This window comes from Aristolochia californica, unplaced genomic scaffold (genome assembly GCF_029961685.1).
Source record: "Aristolochia californica isolate CCGP_79_NKW_82.1479 unplaced genomic scaffold, dmAriCali1.0.hap1 SCAF_7, whole genome shotgun sequence".
NCBI lineage: Eukaryota > Viridiplantae > Streptophyta > Magnoliopsida > Piperales > Aristolochiaceae > Aristolochia > Aristolochia californica.
In genome coordinates this window covers 1,367,061-1,394,316 of record NW_027182268.1, presented here as the reverse complement: position 1 = coordinate 1,394,316, position 27,256 = coordinate 1,367,061, and the positions used below count along the sequence as shown (strand labels likewise).

General features: G+C 38.1%; 1 protein-coding gene across 1 annotated transcript; it reads left to right on the top strand.

Moving 5' to 3' along the window:
• Window positions 1-11,662: 11,662 nt before the first annotated feature.
• On the top strand, window positions 11,663-24,397 carry LOC137936155 (phosphatidylinositol 4-phosphate 5-kinase 9-like). The gene is made up of 5 exons (XM_068780713.1): window positions 11,663-11,833; window positions 12,318-12,340; window positions 21,934-22,088; window positions 23,863-23,999; window positions 24,131-24,397. The coding sequence occupies exons 1-5, from the start codon at window positions 11,663-11,665 to the stop codon at window positions 24,395-24,397; spliced, it is 753 nt and encodes a 250-aa protein (XP_068636814.1).
• The last annotated feature ends 2,859 nt before the right edge of the window (window positions 24,398-27,256 follow it).

Genomic DNA, 27,256 nt, shown 5'->3' with positions numbered 1-27,256 from the left:
TACTCTTAATTTTCATAACAAGAAATAAAATGACATTTCATTGTAAACATATCAATGACTATAGAAACTTTCAAACTTAACAAACCTTTGACACATACCTGATGTCATGTCCTCTTATAAATGTCAAGTGCTCTAACCTCATCAAGCTGCTGCATCTCAACAAGCTGCCAAAATGTTTAACAACTAAATCATAACCAATATCAGCAACAAAGATTATACATGTATGGCAAACTATGAATTCCAATTCTACTCATCTTAACATCATTGTGTTGACTATTTCCAGCTCAACTAGATATGTGCTGAAAAAGCTCATAGATTGATATTTGATTTTTAACCAAAGATGGTTTTATCATTAAATTAGAAACCAAAAATTGAACATCAATGTATGGAATATTTCCAGCTCAACTGGATGTGTGCTCAATAGCTCTTAGCTTGATATCTGGTTTTTTAACCAAAGATGGTTTTATCATTAAATTAGAAACCAAAAATTCACTTTTGGGTTTTGAACTTGTAACTCAACTGGAGAGGTTACCAAGCCAACACATCCTAGAGAAAGCTACCATAGTACATATTCCAATATCCAACTATCTAAATTCCATATCCAGAATATGATATTTCATATGTATTCGTGTCCTCGCCAGTACCAGGTTGAATTGTTAGTTGGACATAACATAAAAAATATTCTAATAGATTAACAATTTCTGACAGGCTAGATATTAAGATGTTGATTACCATTCAGCCCTATAAATATGTTTTACAAAATGAAGCTATTACCAAACCTCATTCTCTAACCAGACAGTGGAGTGCTCTACCTTGTCAACCAAATTAAGAGTAGCATCATTAATGGTATTGAAAAATTTGACACTGTCACCAACAACTTGCATGAAGACAATCACATTTTGGAGGGTTAGATACCAGAAAAGTATGCTTGATAAATAAAATAATAAAAAAAGATGTGCTCACAATTGAGAGTGCATATTGGTTCGCATTATTAGATACAATTGCTCCTTTGGCTGCAAAAAAGGTAGGAAGTTAGAACAACATAATAATTACAGTTAGATTAGACCAATAAAAGAATAATTCATAGTATACTGGTGCTGCTAAGAATTTGGACAGAGAACTCTCCACCTCTGTTTGTTTTGAAAGCCAAAGTAACAACTTACTACCTTGCAAGAGAGAAGACGGAAAAGCAGTTGTTGCAAAGCAAGTAATTGCTCCAGCAACTCAATGGTGTTGAGTCCTTTAGTTCGCTGCCAAGAATAGCTCATTACATGCATAAATTGGCTGAATATGTAACTACTTGCCCCCTCAACAACATAGGGGGTGGCTAGTGGAAAATGAACTTGAAATGAAGTTCACGAGCATTACTCTGTTCATTCGATTAGGTTGTTAGTGGTGAATAAGTGGCTCTTCATTTGAAACACGCAGGTAATCTTTTCTAGCAAAAATCGGGGAATCGTGTTTCAGCCTGATTTTGCAAATGATTCACATGAAGCGTCGCGTAGGACGCGTCGATCCCTCCCTCAACGAAATTGTTTTCCGCATTTCGCTATGTTCTCCCTCTCTCTCGGCCTTCCTCTCCTGACGATTTTTTTCACCCACTCTCTTCTTCCTCTCGTCTTCACACTCCCTTCGGCTTCTTCTCCCTTCTCATCGTCTTTGCATCTTTTCTCCCGTCATCATCTTCGCATCTCCTCTCCCTGTCTTTCTTGGCCTCCCTCTCCCTTCTCCCTCTCTTATCTCCCTCTCTCTTCTCCCTCTCTCGTCTCCCTCTCTCTTCTCCCTCTCTCCCCTCCTTCTCTCTTCTCCCTCTTGGCCTTCCTCTCCCTTCTCCCTCTCTCATCTACCTCTCGGCCTCCCTCTCTTCTCACTCTCAACCTCCCTCTCCCTTCTCCCTCTTTCTCTTCTCTGTTCCCCTAAAAATCCTCTCGATTTCCTTTGATTAAACCCATTTCGGTTTCGATTTCCTTCGATTTATGACATTTCGACGTCGATTTCTTCGATTCTACTTTGACTTCCCCATTCGGCTTCGGTTTTCTCCAAATTTCGGAAGGTAAACTAAACCCTAATTTTTTTCAATTGATTTAGTGTTGTATTTGATTTAATTTTAATTTATGTGCGTAATTTGTGTTGATTGTTGCATAATTGTGGGATTTAGAGTTAGGGTTTAAGGTATTTAGGGTTCAATTTTGTCTTTATATGGTTTAATTTCGGGATTAGAGTTAAGGTTTAGTGTATTTAGGGTATTTTTCAAGGTATTTAAGGGTTTATGGTATTTTAAGGTGTAAGGGTTTTTTAGGGTTTATGTTTTTTTTTTTAAATTTTTTAGGGTTCTCGGTTTTTGGGGTGATTAGGTTTAGGGTTTAGGATTTGGGGCTTTTAGGGTTTTTAAGGTCTTGGGTTTTTTTCAAAAATTTTAGGGTTCTCCATTTTTTGGGAAATAGGGTTTAGGGATTTTAGGGGTTTTTAGGTATGGGGTTTAGGTTTTGGAATTAGGGTTTAGTAGTTTGGGATTTTGGTTCGTTTTAATTTTTTAGGGTTCTCGATTAGGTTTTAGAGTTTGGGGTGATAGGGTTTAGAATTTGGGGTTTGGGGTGTTTATTCCAGTTCAAACAAGGATGAGTCGCCTATACAGGCGTCTATTAGCCTACAAAACCCAACCCCCATCTTTGACGAGGTACAGTTCGTAATGACTGTGAAGTAATATGGGGGTGAATTTGGACTTGATGACTGTGTTTTTGCATTATTTAGTGCATCTGCAATGAAATTAGTTTGATTATTTTTGAAACGTTTTAGAATGTTGTTGAATATTTTTGAAGTGTTATGGAATGATCTTGTCATGTGGTGAGGAGATTTGGATGTTATAAATATCCACCTCATGGTTTTTTTTTTGTTTGCGTTTCCATGTCCCTAGTTACTATGACAAGTAAAGGTTGTCTGATAAAAAATTTTCCACGAGGACCATCTCGGATTTAGATTATAAATGGGTGGAAGAAGATAACAAACTCCTCAATCATTTGACATTTGGACCTTCGAGGATGAAAGCAAAATGCTCGATCTCTTGGTTGAGTTGGTGAATATGGGGAACAAGATGCCCAATGGGGTTTGGAAGCATGAGGTGTATATGGACTGTGTCAATAGGTTAAATGAAGACGCAATTAATAAGAAAATTATTGAGCAGCTCAAGAATCGAACAAGATCTTACCAAACAGTAACGATATGTCTCAACACTAGTGGGTTCGGCTAGGATCCAACAACACAGTGAGTTATTGCATGTTATTTTGTATGGCAAGACTACATCAAGGTCAGTAAATCATGATGTACTCTAAAACATTTTTTTTTGTTTTCAGCATTACTAGAACTCTATTCCAAGCCGTCTAAAGGATGTTTTGTTCTTGTAGGAGCATAAAGAAGCTAAAAAGTATAGACAACAAGGTTGCCCCCTTTATGACAAATTGGCTTTGGTAGTTGGAAACTCAATAGCCATGGGGATAGTAAGTCAAACTACTGTAGACATGTGCAATGATGTCCACCCTGAAGAAGAAAATTCACCCTTGGATGTGCTCGAGGATGTCAATTTAGGTAGGGATTATCAGTCTCGAAGTGGTGACCCGTCAACTTCAACTCATCATAGAAAGAGATCCGAAGCGGGAATGTCCACTGATGACACTTTCATGTTCCTTGATACAATGAAGGAAATTGTCGCGGTATTACGTGATGCTGTCAAAGCTAAAGATGGTAAAGTCGAAGAGAATTGGTTTGAAGTCCTCACGAAAATCTTGGACCTGCCGGATGAGTTGAAGTTTTGCGCTCCTCAATGGTTGGATATGAAAACTAAGAAGGACATGTTTATGAAGCTGATAGTGGAAGAGCGGCTCAAGTGGCTTAAATATTATTCTAATTAAATGTAGTAATGAGTTTTAAGTACACTATCTACTATGGGACAAGTGTTTTGAATTTTAATGATTTTTTTTTAATTATGACATTGTAAGACTTATCATTGATAGATTATGAATGTCATTATGGTTAAGATTTGAGTTTTCATGATTATTGGGTTCTTATTTTGTGGTTGAATATTGTAGATGTGTGATTGGATATGGTTGTGTAAAGGTGTGATTGAAAATAGGTATTGTTTGAAGATAAAGGTATGTTTGTGTTTATGACTTTTGTAGGAAGAAACAAGAATTATTTTTGTAGTCATCATTGTGCTACTGGTGATTGTATTTGCAGGTTTTCATAGATATTAAGAAAGACAAAGAAAGGATTGCAAGTATGTGGATGAAGACAACCTATCAACAAACATGCGGAGGAGGTGTACATTAAAATCCACAAGAGCCGCACAATTTCGAGATGCCATAACCACTACCATGTGGAATGATCATTGATGGTTGTATCTCATTGCTTTTGAACATGTATTTTGTCGTCCGTATGTATTAGTAAGTTGATGATTTTAATATTAAATACACGAACTCGTTGTTATATTCTAAAGCATAAACATTTGCTTTTATGCTATAAATTTTGGACTATTAAAAGTAACTCAGTATATTTTCAAGCATGGTTTTTAAGTTTTAATTAATTTTATCCTAGTTTATTAATAAAATAATATATATTTATTTATTATATTCATTAATTTTATTACTATATTAAATTATAAATTTAAGACTGTTAATTATTATATTGTTAAAGAGAGCATTTGATGAATTATTTTGGCTTAATTATCTCATTTTTATAATTAATTTAACTAATCATTAAAAATCTATTATTAATTAATTGTACGTAAAAATCCATTTTCTATTATTAATAAAATAACTATTTTTATTTATTATATTCGCTTAAGTTATTTTTTACTTTTATTTATATATTTTTATTATTTATTCTAGTCACACGTAATTATTATATTAATTTATAATAAACTATAATCATTAAGTATTATAATATAGTCTTTCATTAAATATTTTATTAATATATTTTAATACTAAACATTCAATCACTTATAAGTGTAGTAACCATGTTTATTTTGGTTAATTATCTGTTTAGGTATATGTTCTATTGAAGTATATTATAAAAAGTTACTCATTCTCTTGTTTATATCATATTTTTAATTTTGGGGCTCTAACACTGGAATTTATTTTTGAGTGCACTTGAACTAGTCTACACTAACACCCAAGGATGAGTTGAAGTTGAATCAATTCATTTAAGAGAAGTTGAATTAATTCATTTAAGGGGGGCTTAGTCAACAAACATAAAATTTGATCTTTATCTTCATCTTTATTTCATGCATCTACATGATTTTCATCTTCGAAATGGGTGTTAGTGTGGACGAGTTCATGTCCACTGTAAAACAATTTCCAGTGTTAGTGTCCCCAAATGAGTAAAACGTAGAAAATCAGAGAATTAGTAACTTGTAAAGTATACTTAATTAAAATATAATACTTAAACATTAAATTAGGTAAAATAAACATTATTACTACACGGATAACTAATTTAATGTATAACTAAAATATATTAATGTACTAATTAATTTAATTATATATTATATTAGTTAAAGATTATTGCTTATTGTACATTAATACAGCTTGAAAAATCAAACAATTCAAACTTAAACTAGTAAAAATGGACGCTCAATAGAAGCTGACCCTCCACCTAAGGGCATAAACATAAAAACAAAGAAAGAAGGTATAAATCCATTTGTTAGTTTGAGCACCCAAAAGAAAAAAAAAAAACTAAAAGTCCAGTTCTTTAGCAACAGTTTTGGATACAAGAAATGCTATATTTAATGATTGATCTCTTTTGTGTACATTTTTTGTAAGGAACAAGGAGTAATGGGGGATCCAAAGAAGAAAACATAGAATACATCACAAGCTAATAAGAATTCTGCTCCCATAAACAAAAAAAAAACAAAAAACAAAAAATGTATCCCAATGATGCTTTGGCTATCATCAAGTTACCAACAAAAACAACCCCTGGCTTTGGACTTTGTAAACCTGCCATCAACTATCTTCCACCTGATAATTCAATTGCTTCTTGGTTATAAATGGAATTCTCTCCCCAATCAAATCTCCTCTGAAGTCTCTCATAGTCTCATCTTCGGGTCACCACCACTTGTTGCCACTCTTCCCACCTTTCTGCCAATCCCTCTCCTTCAAGCATTCCAACAACTTCTGACATAGTTGGGCGGTCTTCTAGTGAGGGTTGGGTGCAAAGTAAACCAACTTGGATCATCATTTCTACTTCAACACTATCAAAACTTCTATCCAGGTTCCGGTCTACTATGACAATCAATCTTTTCTCCCTCTCCAATTTCTTTACCTGTACGATTGTACAAAATTGGATCAAATCGACACAAATCAATAGTCATCCAAACTTCAGACACTTGAAAGCTCACTAAAAGAATCCAGATCTCAGGATTTGTAATAGTAATCCAGTTTGTATTTACTGTTTGGATAGAGACTTGCAACAGAAAGGATTCCCAATCTTGACACAATAGGTATCACATGGAGGTTTCTTTTCTGGCCTTTCTATTAAAATGGCTTTATAGCCACATATCCACGGAGACTCGCACCTAAGACTTCAAAAATCTAATTTAATGGAAAAAAAATTAGGGTTTAGTCATACCTTCTGAAATTTGGGGGAAACCAAAGCCGAAGGGTAAAATCGATGCCTAATCGAAGTAGAAATTAGGCAATCGATGCCCAAATGTCAAAATCGAAATGAGGGAAATCGAACGAAATCGGATTGTATTTTGGGGGAAAAGAGAATATGGAGAGAGAGAAGGGAGTGGGAGGCCGAGAGGGAGAAGCGAGAGAGAAAAATGGAGAGCGAGTCCGAGAGAAGAGAGGGAGGCACAGAGACAAGGGAGGGGTACAGGAGAGAGGGAGAGTCCGAGAGTAGATCGAGAGACGGAGGTCGGAGAAGAGAGGGAGCAGAGACGGAGGTCGAAGGAGAGAGGGAGCAGAGACGGAGGCCAGAGAGGAGAGTTCGAGAGAAGAGAGGGAGCAGAGACGAAGGTCGAAGGAGAGAGGGAGCAGAGACGGAGGCTAGAGAGGAGAGTTCGAGAGAAGAGAGGGAGCAGAGATGTCGGGGGCGTAGGGAGACGAGAGAGGGATTAAAAAATGAAAATGAGAAGAGAGCCAGAAAGGGAGGGGGGGGGGGGAGGAGAGAGAGGGGAAAAAAAATAAACGTCGAGGGTTCGAACCCCTGCGTTTCCTTTTTTCGGATGATTGGCAAAAAGGGTTGGAAACCAGATTACATTTTTTATAATGTGGAGATGATGTTCCGCTTCATCTCCAACATCCAGATGACATGAGTCCGGCGCTCCACCAACGATGTAAACTGATGAACGACATAATGCGGCTGATCTTCTTCTTACCCTTCAAGTTGACTAAGCCCCCCTAAGTCTAACTTCATTACAAGTTCATTGTAGACTAACCCCCCCTTAATGTATAAAAGAAGTTGTTCAATATCATTCAACAGCTCTATAGCTAGCTTAACAAAATGTTGCATCAACCAGATATTTAACAAATATAGTAGGTTGCTTGCCAATCGGAATAAGAATCAGGTACTTGCCAAACATCGAACAGGTTCCTGTGGAAATTTGCTCACTATCTCTACGGTTTTTGATGTTTGAGGCCATAAAATCTTCTTGTAGGAGAGCTGAAACTTTGATTTAGAAGATCATATGAGAAAAAAACTCAGGTGGTGTTGGTCATATTAATGTTGGATTGTAATCCCAATCTCAAAATTTAAATGCTCAACCTATTGTCTGCAGTGTACTATTAATTTAATGTGCCTACCGAATCTCAAAACTCACAATCTCAATCACTATGTTCACATTCACAACCAAACGATATTGTCCAGAAAATGTAATTCATGTTGATTGATCGATCAAACTCTTAGACGGATCAATCATACAGAACCTTGCCAATTAAGAACATGAAGCATGTATTGCTAGAGGGAATTCTGATTGATTGATCATACCATGTCATTGATCAATCAACTTAGAATGTTAGACCCAATGAGAAGACATTGATCAATCATGTGGAACTTGCCAAGGTGATGGGCACCGTTTACACGGAGCCCCTTAGGGAAGATAACCACCTGTCTGAGAAGTCCACGAATAAGACCAGGGATCAATGATCATTATCTCTTGGAATGTTTGAGGAATTGGATCCGTACGTTGTCGGGCCGCAATTCGGGACCTCCTTGCCTCTTCCAAGGCAAATGTTGCTATTTTTCAAGAAACCAAGGCGACATCTCTACCCCTTGGCTATATCCATGAGTTGTGGCCTCTCAAGGAGCCTGAATGGATTTCTGTGGATGCGATTGGATCATCTGGCGGCATTCTAATTGTGTGGGATACTAATACCATTGACGTGATCGATCGTTGCTGTGGCACTTACTCCCTTAGAATCAAATTGAGAGACAAGGATCATGGAACATTTGGTTCCTTGTGGGTGTGTATGGTCCTACTAGACACCATGAGAGACATATTTTCTGGGATGACCTTTTGAGGACTTGTCAAAGGTGGCCCATTCCTTTGATGCTTGTGGGAGATTTCAATGTTACCCGCTTCTGCATGAGAAATCCCCGCCCTCCCTGAGAATCACTACGTCCATGAGGCTATTTGCAACCTTTATTGGCTGATGGGATCTTGATGAGGTTACCCTATTTGGGTAGACCTTCACTTGATCAAATGGTAGACAACCCCCCTTCCTCTCGAAGCTTGATCCCCCCTCCCCTTTTTGGTTCAGCAATGCTTGGATGGCGGACCCCTCTTTTGACTCCTCTATCCAGTCCTTCTGGGAGAGGATGGTCATGACGGGCCCGACCGGGTGAAATTTCCCATCAGAGCTCAAGATGCTAAAGCCATTGTTACGATCATGGGCCTCTGCGAGAAAAGCCTCTTCCTCAGCCGAGAGAGCCGCCGTCCTTTCTCAGATTTCCACTCTTGACTCTGAAGAGGAATCTAGAAGCGTCTCTTCCTCAGAAGTAACTCAGAGATACAACCTCCAAGGGCAAATGCAGTCATTCGATCATAGTGAGCTCGTGCACTAGAAGCAACGTGCAAAATTTAAAAGCTCGTTGAGGGGGATGCCAATACTAAATTCTTCCATGTTGTCGCATCTGCTCAGAGAAGAGCCAACCGCATCACCGTGCTCAACGTCAATGGTGAGAGTACCTCAGATCGATCCCTTATTTCAGACTCACTGGTGAACTTTTTTGCAGAATTATACTCTGATGGCCAGTTAGTTCGCCCTTTCTTCGAAAGAGTTCATCTCTATGCTATTTCCTTCGGCCACAGCTAGTTTCATCGAGTTCACTTTCTCCAGCAAGGAAATTGAAAAAGCAGCATTGGGTCTTCCTTTGGATCATGCTCTGGGCCCGAATGGTTTCAATGGGGAATTCTATCGCCGATGATGGCCCTTCATTAGAGACGATATTGCCTGCATGGTCTACTCGTTCTATCAGCATGGCATCAGATATAGGAGCATCAAAGCTTCTTTTATTGCCCTCATCCCCAAAAAAGAAGGGGCAGAAATTCCTTCTGACTTTCGGCAGATCAGCCTCACCACCAGTGCTTGGACGCCTCCTTGCCAATCGCCTCAAGGCGGTTCTCCCTATTGCCATCCATCATGGCCAGAGTGCTTTTATCAAGACTCGGCTATGGCATGTCACGAGTTCATTCACCATTTTAAGGCTTTAAAGCTTCCCAGATTTATCCTAAAGCTTGATTTTGAGAAAACCTTTGACAGAGTTAATTGGATGATTTTGGACACTCTCCTGGGGAAGATGGGATTCGGGGGAAATGGGATTCGGGGGAAAATGGCGCTTCTGGATTCAAAGTAGCATCTCCTCTGCAAGCTACTCTGTTCTTCTCAACAAAACGACTTGTGGTTATTTTAAGGGATCCAGAGGAATTAGGCAGGGAGACCCCCTTTCCCCTCTACTCTTCAATGTGGTAGCAGAATATCTATCATCTTTGTTCTATTCAGCCAAAAACCTGGGTTGGCTCGTCCCCACGATGGACTATGCAACCTTTAATGTCCAATCCTTCAGTTTGCAGGCGATACAATTTGCTTTGGGGTTGGTACTATGGATCAGATCCGAAAACTGCGTGTTGTATTGGGACTATTTGAACTGGCTTCTGGTCAGAACATTAACTGGAAAAAAACCACCCTCCTAGGCTATCATATTTACTCACCTGTGCTTTAGGGTATGGCTAACTATTTGGGTTGCTCAGTGGAAATTTTTCCAGCTATATATCTTGGACTACCATTATTTGACTCTCGGCCTCGGCGACGCTTTGGTCCCCCCTCATTGAGAGATTCGAGAAGAGACCAACTACTTGGAGGGAAATCTTTTATCTACGACTAGGTAGCTCACTCTCCTCAAGTCTTGTTTGATAGGACTGCCAAACTATTTATTATCATTCATGCACTGTCTAACCTCTGTTTGCAACAGGACTGATGCCATCCGTCGAGGTTTTATCTGGAGAGGATCAGAGGACACCTTCATATATCATTTGGTGAGTTGGAAGGATATTTGCATGCCCCGAAATCTGGGTGGTTTAGGCATTCGGCCTACGAAGGAGATGAACAATGCCCTTTTGCTCAAGTGGATCTGGAACTTCAACATCAAGCATAATAGCCTATGGAGCGATATGGTCAGGTTCTATCTTCAACCTTCGGGTGCCTGGTGGAGGGAGGATGGTGCAACTCGGCTCCTATCCCCGATATGGAAATCAATTCAGAAGCTCATCCCAATATTCAGAGATGCATCTTCCTTTTACACAGGCAATCGAAGGACCCTCCTCTTTTGGTCGGATGGATGGTGCGGCCCCCACCCCCTCTCAAAGGATTTCCAGGGGCTCTCTAGGATGGCGAGGGACCTCTCTTGTTCAGTGGCTGATTCTTGGAGAGATTGCTCATGGAGTATTACGTTTCACCATGGATTAAATGATGAAGAAACTACACCTTTTTTCTCTCTCCTCTCTAGACTCAGCAACACTACTATTCGTGAGCATGCAGATGATAAACTGACATGGAAGCCCAACATTAATGGTTGATTCACAGTTGCATCCGCCTACTCTCACTTTAGAAAATAAGATTACATCATGCATGAGCACAAGGCAAACCTAGCATGGAAGCTCTCAACGCCTAACAAAATCAAATTCTTCATGTGGACGGCTATCAGGGAACAAATCCTCACCTCTGACAACCTCCATAAAAGAGGTTACACCGCCCCCGATCACAATTGTCCCCTTTGTGGTGTGTGCAACGAGACAGTCCGGCATGTTCTCTTACATTGTGACTTTTTATGACAAGTCTGGATGAAGGTATTTCAGAAGATTGGTCTCCAAATGGGGATACATCAGGACCTTTTTGGCACATTTGAGATGGTTATGGGGATACACCTTCCTAAGTTGGGTAAGATAATTCTTTTGGCATGCCTTGCACATGTCCCATGGTGTATATGGCTAGAGCAAAACAACCAGTTATTCAAATCCAAGGCTAGTAACCCGGATAATATAGCTTCTCAGGAAGTGAACCTTATCTCGAGTTGGCTACATTCTAGGAAGGAGTTTGCTTCTCTATCAAGCGTCTTCCTTTGAGAGAATTAAGGTTTGATAGGGCACATGGCAAGCCCCTGTAGGAATCCGGTTATGGCCACCTGGGATCCTCCCCCTTACGACTGCATCAAACTCAATTTTGATGGTAGTCCTTTAGGCTGTCCTAGGCCGGCTGGAGTTGGTGGTGTTTTCAAAGACAGCAGTGGAGACCCTATTCTATTCTATGCAGGGCCGGTGGGTATTGCTGATTCAAATACTACTGAAGTGAGTGCTCTTCTATTCGGCCTCCAAATCTTTAAAGAGCGGCTCCATGGCAATCTGATTATCGAAAGTGACTTAAAGACTGTTATCAGCTAGTGTTCTAAAGAAAGCTCCCCTCCTTGGTGCCACTGGCCAATCACTTATTGTATTGCTGACATTGTGTCATCCATTCATTGCAATTGGAACCTTGTTCCTAGATCAGCCAATTCTTTGGCTGATAAATTGGCAAAATTCAGAACCTCCTAACAATCTCTCGTTGTTTGAGAAGGTTTCCCCTCGTGTAATCTACTCGTTTGAGCTCTTATAATAAAATTCAGCATCATTTCAAAAAACAAAAAATGCAACCTATAAGACTCTTGGTCCATGTATAAGCAGAATTTTCTAGTCATCAGTGATGGGATTCTGGAGATTTCTGTAGCAGACTCTATATTCTCAATGAAACAGGGGTCTGTTAGGATTTATCTGACAAAATATTCTGGATGTGCAGGTTCTTTTGAGGATGCTTCCTAAGTACTTTCATCATGTCCGAACATATGAAAATACTTTAATAACTAAATTTTTTAGGCTTCATAGGATCAAACCATCAAGTGGAAAGAAGGTGATCAATAGCAGCAGTTTAAATTCCCAATTCTGAACTCATTAGTTGTTGGTCTTGTCCAATGTTCTTTAGCTTCCTTTGCTTCTGATGCTCAAGTTTGAACCTTCTTTCCCAGGTGGCTAATCCTTAAGTTCTTTTTTTTTTGTACAGTTTTGTACAGAATTGAGGATCTATCGAAGATTTGATTAATGTGTCAAAAGCTAGTTTGAAGCATTATACCCATTATTGGTTGGTTGTCTAAGATGCAGGAGTTAGACAAATTAGATCCATCTTAAATTCAAAGAGTTAACTTTAAGGTTAGATCCATCCTTAACTTGTCCAAAGAGTTAACTTTAAGGTTAGATCCATCCTTAACTTGTCCAAAGAGTTAACTTTAAGGTTAGATCCATCCTTAACTTGTCCGAAGAGTTAACTTTAATCATTATTTATTTTATGTGACTAGCTATTGGTATGGAAACTGAGTTAAATTGTTGAAGCATAAAATCTCATATATTGAAACACTGTACAACAAGGAAAAACAACTTTTACCTTATAATTAAATATGCAGAGCTTGATGAGAGTATAAAAGTTGAAAAATCCTGAAATTGTTTAATTCTGTTTCTTTGTACTTTCATGATTACGGATACAAACTGAGTCTCTCTTTTAAACTATCAATTCTAATCTTGTAGAGATGTCAAATTTTATTTCATAACTAACAAAGAAGTTAAAAATCGTTCTTATAACCAAGCATAGAATGGGAAAAGAGAGAGAGGGGGGTGGGTATTTTTTGGGCTCTACGTGGGAGAAAAGTGATTTTAGAGCATTTCCAGAGAGTCCTGACGATCTCAAGGAGACATGGCTTACTTGCTGTTGCATTTTGGGGAGGTCCACATCAATTTGGCACGAAGTAGGCCATGCTGTAGTGAATGAAGATGTAAGGTATCTACAATAAAGATCTGTTTGGTTTATTTGAATCATCCATGACTGCAATGTTTCCATTTGTTCATCTCATGGATGAATGGTAAAGGCCAGAATTGACCTAGTGAGCTCATTAGCATAAAATTTCATCAATGTGTAGTCATTAGAAACCAACATCAAGTGAGCTCTACTAAAGAAAGCATTGACTGTGGGCAGTTTGTTGTATGTCAAAGAAGAAAGACGACCTTATTTATATAAGAAATTACTTGAAGTATGATATCATATGATTGTTAGTTTTAGGCAATATTCGGACGAGCCTTATTGCTCATATCCTGCAAGAATATTTTTAGATTCCAAAAAACAACTCTATTTGACATTTGTGACCACATGTTATAATGGAATCCTTTTCATGTGTAGTTAATGACCTTAACCCATATCATTTCTTTGAAGTGTACATGGTGAATAGGTTATTGTACCTGAATCCTTTAACGGAAGTATTTTTTTGTCCATTGCCATATCTGTTTATGTTAAAAAGGAAGAAATTGAGGAATAAAAAATGAAGATAAGGAGATGAGAAGGTGCAGAAAATGCACTGGTTGGAGGCTGAGAAAGTTGACCTCCCTCTTTTATTATCTCACTTACGTGATTACAAGAGTAAGCTTGCAAAAATGTCCCTCATAGCTCTCACTCGTATAACTTCACGTTTACATATCAGAATGCAACCAAATTGGAACCATAGTTCCTAATAAGGCATATACTCTACTGCTAACATCAGAAATATATCTTGTTTACTAAAGATGACCAATATATCCCTGTATATCTTTTAACACTCCCCCTCAAGATGGAGCTTATTTATCAAGAAGCTCCAGTTTGTTACATAAAATGCTGAACTCTTTCTTGCCCAAAGCTCTAGTAGTGAAAATGTCACCAGTTTGGTCAACTGAGCTAACATATGGTGTGACCACTGTTCCACTTATAACTACATCATGAATGAAGTGAGAATTAACTTCTCTATGATTGTACGTTCATGGAATACACGGTTGTTAGCAATAAAAATTGCACTCTCATTATTACAATGCCTCGCCATAGCCCTTGAAGTAATAGAAGTCACCTCTTGTAACACCAATCTGACCCATATAAGTTCACTTACTGTATGAGCCGTTGCTCGACATTCAACTCCGACACTTGGGTGAGCTAATACATTCTATTTCTTACTCTTCTAGTTAATCAAATTTCCACCTACAAAAACACAATAGCTAGAAGTAAATTATCTATCCAGTTTTGACCTTGCATAATCTATATTTGAGTATGCCTCAATCTTTAAATGACCATGGGGTGCATAAAACAAACCTTTACCTGGTGCTCCCATTATGTATCTTAAAAAATTTTGGACTGCCTCCAAATGAATCATAAAAGGACATTCCATGAATTAGCTAACCATAATGTTCACAAAAGATTTATTGAAGCAAGTGGCAGTAGCATAAATGAGCTTACGCATAAGTCGCCTATACACTATCTTATCCTTGAGCTCTGGAGTGTCAACATCATGTAGGTTATGACCAACTTCCATAAGAGTTTCTGTAGGCTTCGCCCCTTGTAACCCTATTTATGGAACATTATCCATCTCATATTTTCTTTGAGTTAACACAATTATGGCGTTACTCCATCTGCATTACATTTAACATGTACAAACCTAACGATATCCCATAGCAGATTCACCAAGAGGCAACTCTCGTGGATTCCAAGTGTCACAGTCCAATAGAGGTTCCATTTCTATATCTATAGCTTGTTTTCATAGAGGAGAGAACAAAGCTTCCCATACTAAAGAAGGAATAGCTCAAGAAAACAATGATAGGGCAAAAGATTTAAAAGGCCCTGACGATGAATGAAATGAAATAAACTATGAAATAGGATACCGTGTGTAGGGGCGGACAACTTTACGGAGAACAACGAAAAGATGGAGATCAATTACCTTAGGTGTCTCATATGAAGAAAATGTTGATTCAGGTCGCAAAGAGAGAATCATTTGTGGTGTGGTCGTATGCTTTCTGCATTGAAACACTTCTAATGGTTTAGATTCTAGAACCAGTTGCAGTGAACTAGGTATATCTTCTACTAGACTAGGAGAAAGAAGAGTAGGACACATAGCACCACTCAATGAAGAACTAGATAAAATAAAATTAGTAGTGTCTTAAAAAAATTAACATCTGAGGACAAAAAGGTTTTCCTCGTAGATGGACAAAAATATTTATAACCCTTTTATGTTTGGGAGTTTTCCCAGAAGACACATTTGATAGCATTAGGTGAAAGTTTACCCTTGCGTGTCCAAGTACATGGACAAATAGACAAATCAGACACAACCATAGACTCAAGGACACAAAGAAAATAACTCAACGTCAGGCTTGAGAATATGAAATGGAATTTTACCAAAAAGTATAGAAGAAGACATTCTGTTAATAAGTAAACATGCAGTGAGGACCACATGTCTCCAAAAAAAACTGGGGAGGTGCATATGAAATAACAGCATGCGTGAAACTTCAAGCAAATGACAATTTTTTCTTTCGGTTACACCATTTCTTTTAGATAGACATGAAGACTATTTAATAATACTTTTAGATTGATAAAAAGAATTATATTTATGGTTCATAAACTCAACCTCATTATATGTATGTAAAACACAAATTGAAGCACCAAATCGAGTCTTTATTTTATTATAAAAAACTTCAGATTTTGATAACTTGCACAAACGAGACACATCAGTCTAAACATTGTCTATCCTCTACGTTGCTCCTGTGATGAGCAAGTCCAACACATGCTCCATATTACAGAAAATTTTTCTCCACCTCAGCCTTCAGTGTGACCTCCTTAGGACCATTTTTATGGTCATGGGAACCCCCCACCTAAGCTTGGCAAGATCCTCCTTTCCAACTGCCTTGCTCAAGTGCCTTGGTGCATTTGGTTGGAGCGCAACAATAGGAGATTTAACCAAAAATTTAATAGTGTGGACAACACTATGAATTCATATATGAGCCTCATTTCCAATTGGATACACTACAGGAAAGAATTTTCCTCTCTAGCAAGTGTGTCTCTTTGTTTTTAATGGAACAACCTGTAAGGACTATGGACACTACCTATCTCCACATTGGTATATTATTGTCCACTTTGGGCTTAAGCCCTCATGGATTTTCTCTTGGGTTTTACCCCAAAATGTCTCATACCAATGGAGATAGTGTCCACACTTATATATCCAAGATCCTTCCCACTTCTAGTCAATGTGGGACTTTAGTTGTATACCCAACAATCTTTCCCTCAAACAAAGGACCACCGAACCTCCCCTCAAACAATCATCCATCCGTCCACTCTTTACCAACCCGGATTTTCCACTCCGATGTGTTGGAAACACACACTTTACATTAGTACCACCTGTCTCGAGAGCATGCTCTATCCAGATCAACTCCTCTTCACCAGGACACGTCCATGAAGAATTCGGAGCACACTACCTGTCCAATAGAGCACATCCACGGATCCCTTCACGATCTAATTCGAGGTCCACCACCTTCGTTTGACATTTATAGGGTCTCATCCACCAAGGCTAACTCTTGGGTATAGCTATGATATCATTTGTAAGGACTATGGACACTACTTATCTCCACATTGATATGATATTGTTTACTTTGGGCCTAAGCCCTCATGGATTTGCTCTTGGGCTTTACCCCAAAAGGCTTCATACCAATGGAGATAGTGTCCACATTTATATATCCAAGATCCTCCCCACTTCTAGTCAATGTGGGACTTTAGTTGTATACCCAACACATCCTTGCGCACATGGCCGGTCCCTCCAAACCTCCTGTTATGGTCCTGGGTTAAGTACTTATGTCTTCCACTCCTAAAAGGCCGGTCTTTTGGGTAGTATTGACTAGGTGCTTAACATTTGGTATCAAAGCAGGCTCCCATGTCGCGAGTTCGAGCCCCGGGGCTCGCAAAGGCTGGATTAAAATTACTGGTAGGTTCGGAAAGGGCGACCTAGAGGGGGGGGGGGGGGGGGGGGGGGGGGGGGACCTGGAGAACTGCAAAAGGGCACTAGGAGTAGGCCGCTGCTAGAGTAGGCCACCGGGTTGGGCCAGTGTCGTTGAGCCGCCGTGGTCGTCGGCTCACGAAGGCGGGTGTGATGTTACAATCCTGGGTTAAGTACTTATGTCTTCCGCTCCTAACAAGCCGGTCTTTTGGCTAGTATTGGCTAGGTGCTTAAAACCTCCCGCCATGATTGAATGGATCCCCCTCCCCTTAGTTGCACCAAGCTAAATTTCAATTGCAATGCCATCGGTTGTCCAAAGCCAGCTCGTTTCGGGGGTGTTTTCTAAAATTCGGGTGAGGTTATTCTCTCCAATGTCAGTCCTTTTGGTGTGGCTAACTCAACCTCTACTGAAGTCTTCACCCTTATGCTCGGGTTAGTCTCTTTCAAAGATCGTCTGTCTGGCAATCTTCTCATTGAAGGGGACTCCAACACCATCATCAGATGGTGATTGGGTTCAACCTCTCCCCTGGCGCCATTGGCCTGTTCTATACTCCATTTTTTTATTGTTTCAATTATATTTTGTTCCTAGAATCATGTAAATCATTTGGAAAACTCTTTTACCGATAGACTTACCAACATTGGGACCTCCCTCCAATCCCTCATTGTTTGGGAAGGTCCCCCTCCTCTCTGATGTAATTCTCTCTTAGCTGTTATAAAATTTCAGCACCAATTCTGGAAAAAAAAACTTCACATTTTTCCCCTAGGAGATACACCCAAGTAGACCTACTAAAATCATCAATAAATGACAAGAAATTCTTATGACCAAACATATTGACTACAACACGGTCCCCTTACATCAGAATGAAAAATCTCAAAAATCCTAGAAAATTGACTAGAAGGAATTGATGCTCCTTGGTGCTTTCCAAGTTGGTAAGACTCGCATTGGAATTGAGATACAGAAAATAGTGCATGGAATAAATGTGATATTTTTGCAGGAGATGAATAACCAAGAGGAAAATGTCACTAGAAGGGTGTACATGAACATGAAGCGCAGAGGATGCGTGTGATGATGATCCCTCCAATTGATATTGTCCATCTCTCTCTTGCGTTGAACAAATCATCTCCCTTGTCTTGTGGTCTTGAAATATTAATGAAAAAGGTAAAAAGTTACAGACCAATTCAAAAACTTTTTAATTTGGCTACCTAAAAGGGAATTCACAGGAAATTTAGGAACTAATAACACTGAATCAAGACACAACGAAGAAGTAGGTCCAATAGATCCCACTCCACTAACCAGAGAAGATGAGCCATCTGCAAGTGAAACTTGTTTACATGGTGATGATTGATTAAGATTAAAAAGCAAGGAAGATATACCTGACATATGGGATTAGGCACTAGAGTCAATAACCCAAGAAGACATTGGACAAACATGCAAAATGAACCCACCTGACTTAGCTAAAGTAGTTGTAGCAATAGGAGTGGATTGAGGCACATACATAGAAGTAGAAGTCAATTGCCTCTGAATTAATTGTTTCATCGTATCTATAGCTACAAGTACAATATCAACCATAGGAGTTGTTGTAGAAGTTTTATTACTCCTAACACACCTGTATCCGCCCATGCTGGTTTACCAAACTTCTCTTAGCTTTTTTTAGAAACATGAGCCATCTCGGCAATGGGCACAATGGGCACACCTATGGTCATCTCTGCCTTTGCCACGACCGGAGCCATCTTGAAAATCTCTGTTACTGCTGACCACAAGTAACTTTTGACCGAGTAGTCTTGATGAATACTAAGGGAAACAACATCAATAGTGGATACTTCCTTACTAGTAGATGATGTCACAACTATCTTTGCATGGAGCGCTTTGTTAAATGCAATAGGAAGTGAAGGAACCTTTTTTTTTTTTTAAGAAAGGAAGTGAAGGAACCTCATCTGACATAAGCAACTAGGCTTGTACTACATCATACTCGGGGCCAAGATCCTCCAAGAACTTTACAAAAATATTTGTCCTCACTGCTTCCTCCACTTTGTCATCAGTTGTAAATAAATGATAAATGTTGATTTCTAGTAAAACGCCTTGTAACTCACTATAATAGTCAAGAACCTTCCTTTCTCCCTTTTTAAGCCAAACAACAGAGAATATAACTCATAGATCTTTCACAAATTGCTCTCTTTTGCACTCATAAACTATAGAAACACCTAGATCTCTCTTGACTGATTTAGACCAACTCATATAATTTTGGTCATTCAATCTTTCCTGTCTGAATAACTTGTGTCCTTAGCTGGTGTAACAACCTCACCAGCATCAGACATAACAACCCAAAATGACAGTACCAGGTATATCCACAGGTTATGTGGAGCCCACAGGCAAATTAAGGCAAAAACAATATCAAGAACAGGTATAATTGATCAATTCCACCATCAATAGCCCTAAAACCGACAAGTGACTCTTCAATTATGGAAAATTATAAGTGAGGCCACCTTCCGGAGGGATGATTTAGACAATACAAGGCCTATGCGTGCTAGGGTTGAAAATTTTGCAACAATATAATCCTTTAACAGATCAAATCTTGTATAGAACTGACTTAATCAGTAGTAGGAATAGTTAACTCCTAGGTTATGGTTGAAAGAAATAAGAAAAATCTGGAAATCCTTTTTTTTTTTTGGAATATGTAAACTTCAAAAAGATGGAAGAAGAACTCCTACAGACGCCTGAAATACGATCTTACCACTCTATAACCATGTTAAAAAAGAAGAAATTGAAGAAGAAAGAATGAAGAAAAGAGATGATGAGGAGAGGGTGCAGAAGAGCACTTTTTGGATGCTGAAAAAGTCAACATCCCTTTTTTATTATCTCACTTGAGTGATTACAAGAGTAAGTAGACAAAAATGAGCTTCATAGCTCTCACTCATATAACTTCATATACACATCAGTATAAGCTTCTTAATAATATACTCTACTGATACCATAAAAAATATATACTAGTTATTACCCCTATATCTTTTAATAGTTTAGAAATAGGCGAGAAGGATAGTAATATAGATAATCTGGTAAAGTTGTTTGCAACAATATAACCCTTTAACAGCTCAAATCTTGTATAAAACTGACTTAATCAGTAGTAGGAACAATTAACTCCTAGGCTATGGCTGAAAGAAATAAGAAAATTCTGACCTTTAGCTTCAATAAAATGAAAATCTGGAAATCCTTTTTTTTCTGGAATATGTCAACTTCAAAAAGATGGAAGAGGAACTCCTACAGAGGCCTGAAATACGATCTTACAGCTCTGTAACCATGTTAAAAAGGAAGAAATTGAGGAAGAAAGAATGAAGAAAAGAGATGATGAGGAGATGAGAGGAGAGGGTGCTGAAGAGCACTCGTTGGATGCTGAAAAAGTCAACATCCCTTTTTTATTATCTCACTTGAGTGATTACAAGAGTAAGTAGATAAAAATGAGCTTCATTGCTCTCACTCATATAACTTCATATACACATCAGAATTCAACCAAATTTGAACCATAGGTTCTTAATAATATACTCTACTGATACCATAAAAAAGATATACTGGTTATTACCCCTATATCTTTTAATAGTTTAGAAATAGGCCAGAAGGATAGTAATATGGATAATCTGGTAAAGTTGTTTATGGATGAGGTCATGCCAAATTGACATGGGAACTCCCCAGCATCACACTCTCCGAGAGCCAAGATCACTCTAGTGAAATGCCCGCCTTAAAAGTATCAGCAACAAAAAGTGAGGAGTCTTTAAATCATCATGTTGATATTTAAGAATTATGTACAAGTGTTATGTGGTTCATTAATATTTCTCTTTTCTGAAGGATGTTACTTAAATATTTTAATGAGTTTTCTACATAAATATGGAATAATATGTAAAAACTTGATCCATATATGTATGTATGCGAATGTTATCTTTATCTATTAAATAGATGAAGTAAAACACATTATGTAATTAAATACCAACTTGTAAGAGACTGTTGTTTATAAAAAAAAAAATTGAAAACCAAAAATCAATAGCTTTTGTTTTGCCTTTTGCGGTGAAGCCTGCAGACTAGCTCTGCCTTCGTATGCCATTCTATGGGTATCTCATCAGTTGAAAACTAGCTCTGCCTTCGTATGCTATTCTATGTTCTTTCTTGACTCTAGAAATGATGGAACCATGTACTCCAAGGCAACCATCATGTAAACCTTAATCTGTTGGCTTTTGCTTTCTGTAACTTCCTCTGAGAATACTTTGAAACTATCCATGGTTTGAAACAAACCCCCATAAATAGATATGTCGGATGATCTTCATATATAATTTGTGTTTAGTTTTTGGTGGTCAAAATCATGGAATTTGTCAGATTGCTATTGTTTCTGACTGACAAATTTTATTTTAATATCATTTAGTTAGGAAGAAAATACAGTTTCTCTTTATCATTTTCTGAAGCATAATTATGACTGGACTGCAAAGTGGAGTGTTGTTGTTTGGCTTTTGAGGTTTAGAGCTCGTGATCAAAATTTATGCAGGTCAAACTTTTAAGTTCTGCATATGTTAAATTTTGCTCCTTTTAATGGTGTCTACTTATATCTGCAGGCAGATTGCAATTGATAGTAAATTTCTGGAATCACAATGCATAATGGATTATAGCCTTTTGTTGGGTGTGCACTACCGTGCTCCTCTTCATGTGCAATCTTTTGTTTCTAACCGGCAAAGTGTAAATGCGGATGATTTGACTGTTCATGCAGAAGGTTAGCAATGATCCCCTTTAATATATATTTACAACCTGCTGTATAAACTTTAGTTTTTAATATTTTCAAGTAAAAAATGCAACACAAAAGGTCACAGTCTGGTGTTGGAAATTATGCTCGAGACATCTTGCATTGCATCATGAAATGCAAGTTACTGGCCTATTTCTGTTGTTGAATTAGTAATTATTTGAAGTTACTGGCCTTATCACACCTCTAAACAACATGAAAATTGAACCATAGATTCATGTCAACATTCTAAGTATGACAGTACTCTCACCAAAGTACACAGACCATTATAAAATGACTAAAATGCCCTTACAATACATTTAACACTCCTCAAGGTGGACCAAATATGTCTAATAGTCCTAGTTTATTATAAAATGTCCCAAATTTATGTCTATCCAAGGATTTTTTAAAAATTCACCAACTTTATCACTAATTGAACATAGGGGGTAACAATTTTTTTCATTATTGTATCTCGTGTAAAGTGGCAATCAGCTTCTATATATTTGATCATTTCATAAAATGTTGGATTGCCTGCAACGAAAATCGTTGCCTGGTTATCACAATACATTGATATAGGTACCACAACATGCAAATTCAACTCCTGAATATTGGATCTAACCTATATTAACTCACTGATAGTATGAGTCATAGCTCTATACTATGTTTTTGCACTAGAATGGACTATCTCATTTTGCTTTTTGCTCTTCTAGTTTACTAAGTTTTCCCTGAAATACATAATAACCAGTAATAGATTTCCTATCAAGTTTGGATCTAGCATAGCCTATATTCAAATGATTATGAGGTTAAAAAATTAACCCTTTCTAGGTGACCCTTTTAAATACCTCAATATCCTCTAAGCAGCCACAAATGTATTTTGCGTGGGTGTGTTATGAATTTACTTTTACAACACATACGAAAAAAGATATATCACGATGAGTGATTGTGGCATAAATCAACTTCCCAATAAATCTTAGATACATTGATTTTGTCTTTAAGCTCATCATTACTTTCATCACGAAGATCATTTCCCACTTCCGTAAGTATCTCTATTGGTTTCGCACCTAACGAACCATATTCTTGAAATATATCAGTAACGTACTTCCTCTATGTTAATATGACTCACACCTTACTTTTTGCAACTTCTATCCCAAGGAACTTCTATTAGGATTGTAAGCTTGGGGTCATTTAGGCCTATTATACCATGCAAAGTTAATCTGATATTTCCTAAGTTAACAACTACGATGATTTCCATCTCTAAATCCTTGGAGCTATTAAGTAATTTTCATAACTAGAAGTTGTTGGCATATGAAATCAAGTTAATACTGGCCCAGAAAAGCACTTATAGTAATAGTGTCACATGTCTGAAGTTTTGTCCTCAGATTCTAGTTAAACCCTAATTACATGCACTATTCTGGTACAGTGGTGCTCTTTAGATGCAAATAACCCAAATGATAATCCACTAGTAGACCACTGCAAACTAGATGTGCTTGCTGTCTGACATTAAGTAATGCTATTTGTGAGTGCTAGCAAAGTGTTTATTCTGAGAATTACTTGCAATGTAATTTTTTTTTATATTAAATGCTTCGTTCAATGTAAATTATGTCAATATGACAGGTAGGCAAGATGACCATACAGATTTCTTTCCAATCACGAATCTGACAATAATAGATGAACATACTTCGAAGTCTGTCTTTTCAGTTACTGTTTACATGATATTTCGATAGCTGCAAAGGGTCAAACTAAAGTTTTGAAAATCATCCATTACCAGAATCTCAGGAGGACGAATCTCTCAACTATCCTCAAGGACTGGTTCTTATCCCTCGTGGAAGCAATGGAAACAGTGTCATTGTGGGTCCTCATATTAGAGGCAGACGGTTAAGAGCATCCGCTGCAGGAGATGAGGAAGTAGATCTCCTACTACCAGGCACTGCAAGGTAAAAGACCTCCCAAGCGGCCGGTTGAATCTGTGCTTCAACCTTTCTATGTTCTTTAGACTGGACAAAGTCATTTTGTTCCTATTCTTTTCTCTTAACCAGACTCCAGATCCAGCTCGGCGTGAACATACCAGCTTGGGCGGAGCATACTCCAGCCAAAGAAGACCCCCAACTGTTCATCGAGTATATGATGTCGTTCTCTATCTTGGGATCATTGATATATTGCAAGACTACAACATCAGCAAGAAAATCGAGCATGCATACAAATCTCTTCAGTTAGATTCGTTGGCCATATCAGCAGTGGATCCAATCCTCTATTCCCAGCGCTTCTTGCAGTATATTCAGAAGGTGTTTCCAGAAATTCATTAGAACCTGAGAGGCCTCGAGGCTGAATAGAGCTCATTGGTGGAGGAGAGTCAAAATTTCGAGCGAACGGGGGTGGGAGGCGGTGGCCCAGTGGCTTCCTTTTGCTCTGATCCGTTGACGGCATGAACTCCTGTGGTTGTCATTGTTACGGATGTCTGGCACCCTTTTTTGTAGACTCCTTTAGTTTAGATACTTGCCATGGAGTGAACTCAAACCTACCTGGAGAATCTGCCTGTACTACGTTTTCTACTATTTTAGGTACCATAATAGTTTGTAATAAATACGTGGATCCTTTTTGTTTTATCCCTCTTTTTCTGAAGTTGCAGTTTGTTCGTCGTCGCAGTCCATGATTAAGCAACAGTTTTTCGTACTGGTTTATGTTTCATCTACGAACTGAGATGGGAGCGTCATTCGGTTTGGTTTCTTAATTCTTATCTGAGTTAACTGACGATTCAATAGGGCAAAGTCTAAGAGGGGGAGAGGAGAGTCAGAGAGGTTTTGGGAATAGGTTTAACTGATTCTTCTTTCATACAACATCCCTATCAATATTTTTGTTAAAGAAGATAGTGGCATTATATGTAATTAACTGAGTAAGCGACAAGAGATGTAATTATGTAATAATATAAGTTCCTTTTCTTTACTCATGTATTAGGGTTTTCACCTACAATCTACAAAAAAAGGTGAGGGGGAGAGTTTCATACATGCTCTCATTATTCCCCTCTTGAAACCTTAGTTCTCTCACACTGCTCCCCTTTCTTCTCCTCTTTTTGCTCTCTTCTCTCCCATCTCCTCACTTCTCCTCTCTTCTCTTCCTTAAACCTAGACCTTCCAATGATGAAACCCTAGAATTTACCATGGTATCATAGATGGAATTCTAGGATTCTTAAAGCAAACCTGCTCTAAGGTGTTAAAGTATACAAAGGAAATCATCATTAAGCCATTAGATGAGATAAAGGTGCAATTTTTTCAAGTTTTAGCAAGGTCCTACATTAAATATGTGCTTTAAATCCCTTGTTCATTGTCTAAACCCATTCATTATATTGGAAGATATGATGTAATTCGGGTAGCATTAATGAAATTAGTTTAAATTTCTTGTCTCTTCTTCACTCTTATTAGGGTGAAGGGTATACTTATAATATTTGTAGTTTTGATACGTATAAATATAACTTATGGGGGAGGGTTTGGACTAAGTCCAAGACCCTAATTTCTTCCTCCTAGTTCCCTCACACATTCTTCTCTCTTTTCTCTCTTGGACGTGTATCATACGCTCTCCTCTCTTCTTTTTCTCCCGTCTTCCTTTCTCTCCTTTGCTTAACATTATTACCTATGGAATACCTAAAATCAACATGGTATCAGAGCATTGATTTTTCATGACTCGTAGTATGGTTTTCAAGATTCCAGAAACCTATTATTTTTTCTTTTCTATATTGATGTTTCATTTTTCATCAGTTTCTAGAACTTCGTTTTCGTTTTTATATTGTTACTAGTTTTGTCCCAGGATTACTCTGCCATTACCAATCGTCTCTATTTGGCTTCGACGTCTTTAGCACAACCGAGTCAACTCATCCATAGGAAATTCCATTGTGAGAAAAGCACCATGTTGCAAAACTCATCTCTCTTAAAATTTCCATCATGACAAAAAACTCAAAAGCGGAGGCAGCGCAACACAAGTGGAGTTCCGAAGTCCGCCATGAAGCTGTTTAGTAAACACGTATTTCCAAGACAAATGGTGCTTGCAGCATCAAGGCTTCTCTTCCTGACTTCGACAACTTACGAAATACACAAAAACACAAAAAATAATGAGAATTGAAGTCTGAAGCTTTTTGGTTTTGGAAGCATCTTCCCACTGTCCACTTGGTTGCCGAAGCTCCGCCTTTCCTCTGACCGTGTGCTAAATCATATGCTATCATTGATCGAGAAGTTGGCCTCTAGATGCCTCGCACACTAGATACTGTTGTTGATCGAAATATTCACGAAATTTTTTGACTGCAGCCAGAGCTTATTGTTAATTGCCTATCCGCTGGTTCATCGCTGACGGAAGTTGCTGATCCTTCGCTGGTTATTTCCCATTGCTGACGTGATTGCCATATGAAGTCTCTGTGGTTAGTCTTTGTCCCGCTCTGTTCGAAATCAAGGACGTTAACTGCCTTATTTCTGCCTCTGTTGGATTATTACTATACTCTACGGCAACATCCTGATTGCAAGCTTCTGTTTATCACATGAGCTAAATCATGGAGCCTTGAAAATCAACATGGTATCAAAGCAGTAGCAAAATTTGAGGGATATGCTCTATCTTCCGTTTTTCCTTTCTCTTCTTTGCTTAACCTTATTACCTATGGAATACCTAAAATCAACACATTATAATTTTAGACTATCTCCCAATTCATTTTTAGAATCAATTCAACAATCTATGCAAAATCAAGTACAATTTAGCTAAAATCATGGCTGAATTTGATTTTTTTTAAAGTCCTTATTTTTGTCTTGTTTTGATTGGTTTAGCATGCCATAAATTCACTTCGATAAATTTGAAAACTCCTCTGAAATTCTAGATTAAATCTCCATTTGTTACTCAAGTTATTTGCGTTAAATTTCGGAGCCTAATTAATGCCTTACGCTGGGCGGAGCCCTCGAATGGTCCACAATATATTTACTGTTGTTTCACTAAGGGTAGTTTAAATATTGCACTCTTGTATTGCAATTGCCCTAATTTTCTTTTTATAATTGGGGGGCGCCATTATTAGGGTTCTTCATCCCGAAGAAGGACTGAGTTACAGCTCGAGTGAGGTTAGAGAAAAACACTTATAAGTGTGTGCGGTTTCTCTTTGTCAACTATTTCATCTTCATATTGGATTACTGCAGTGA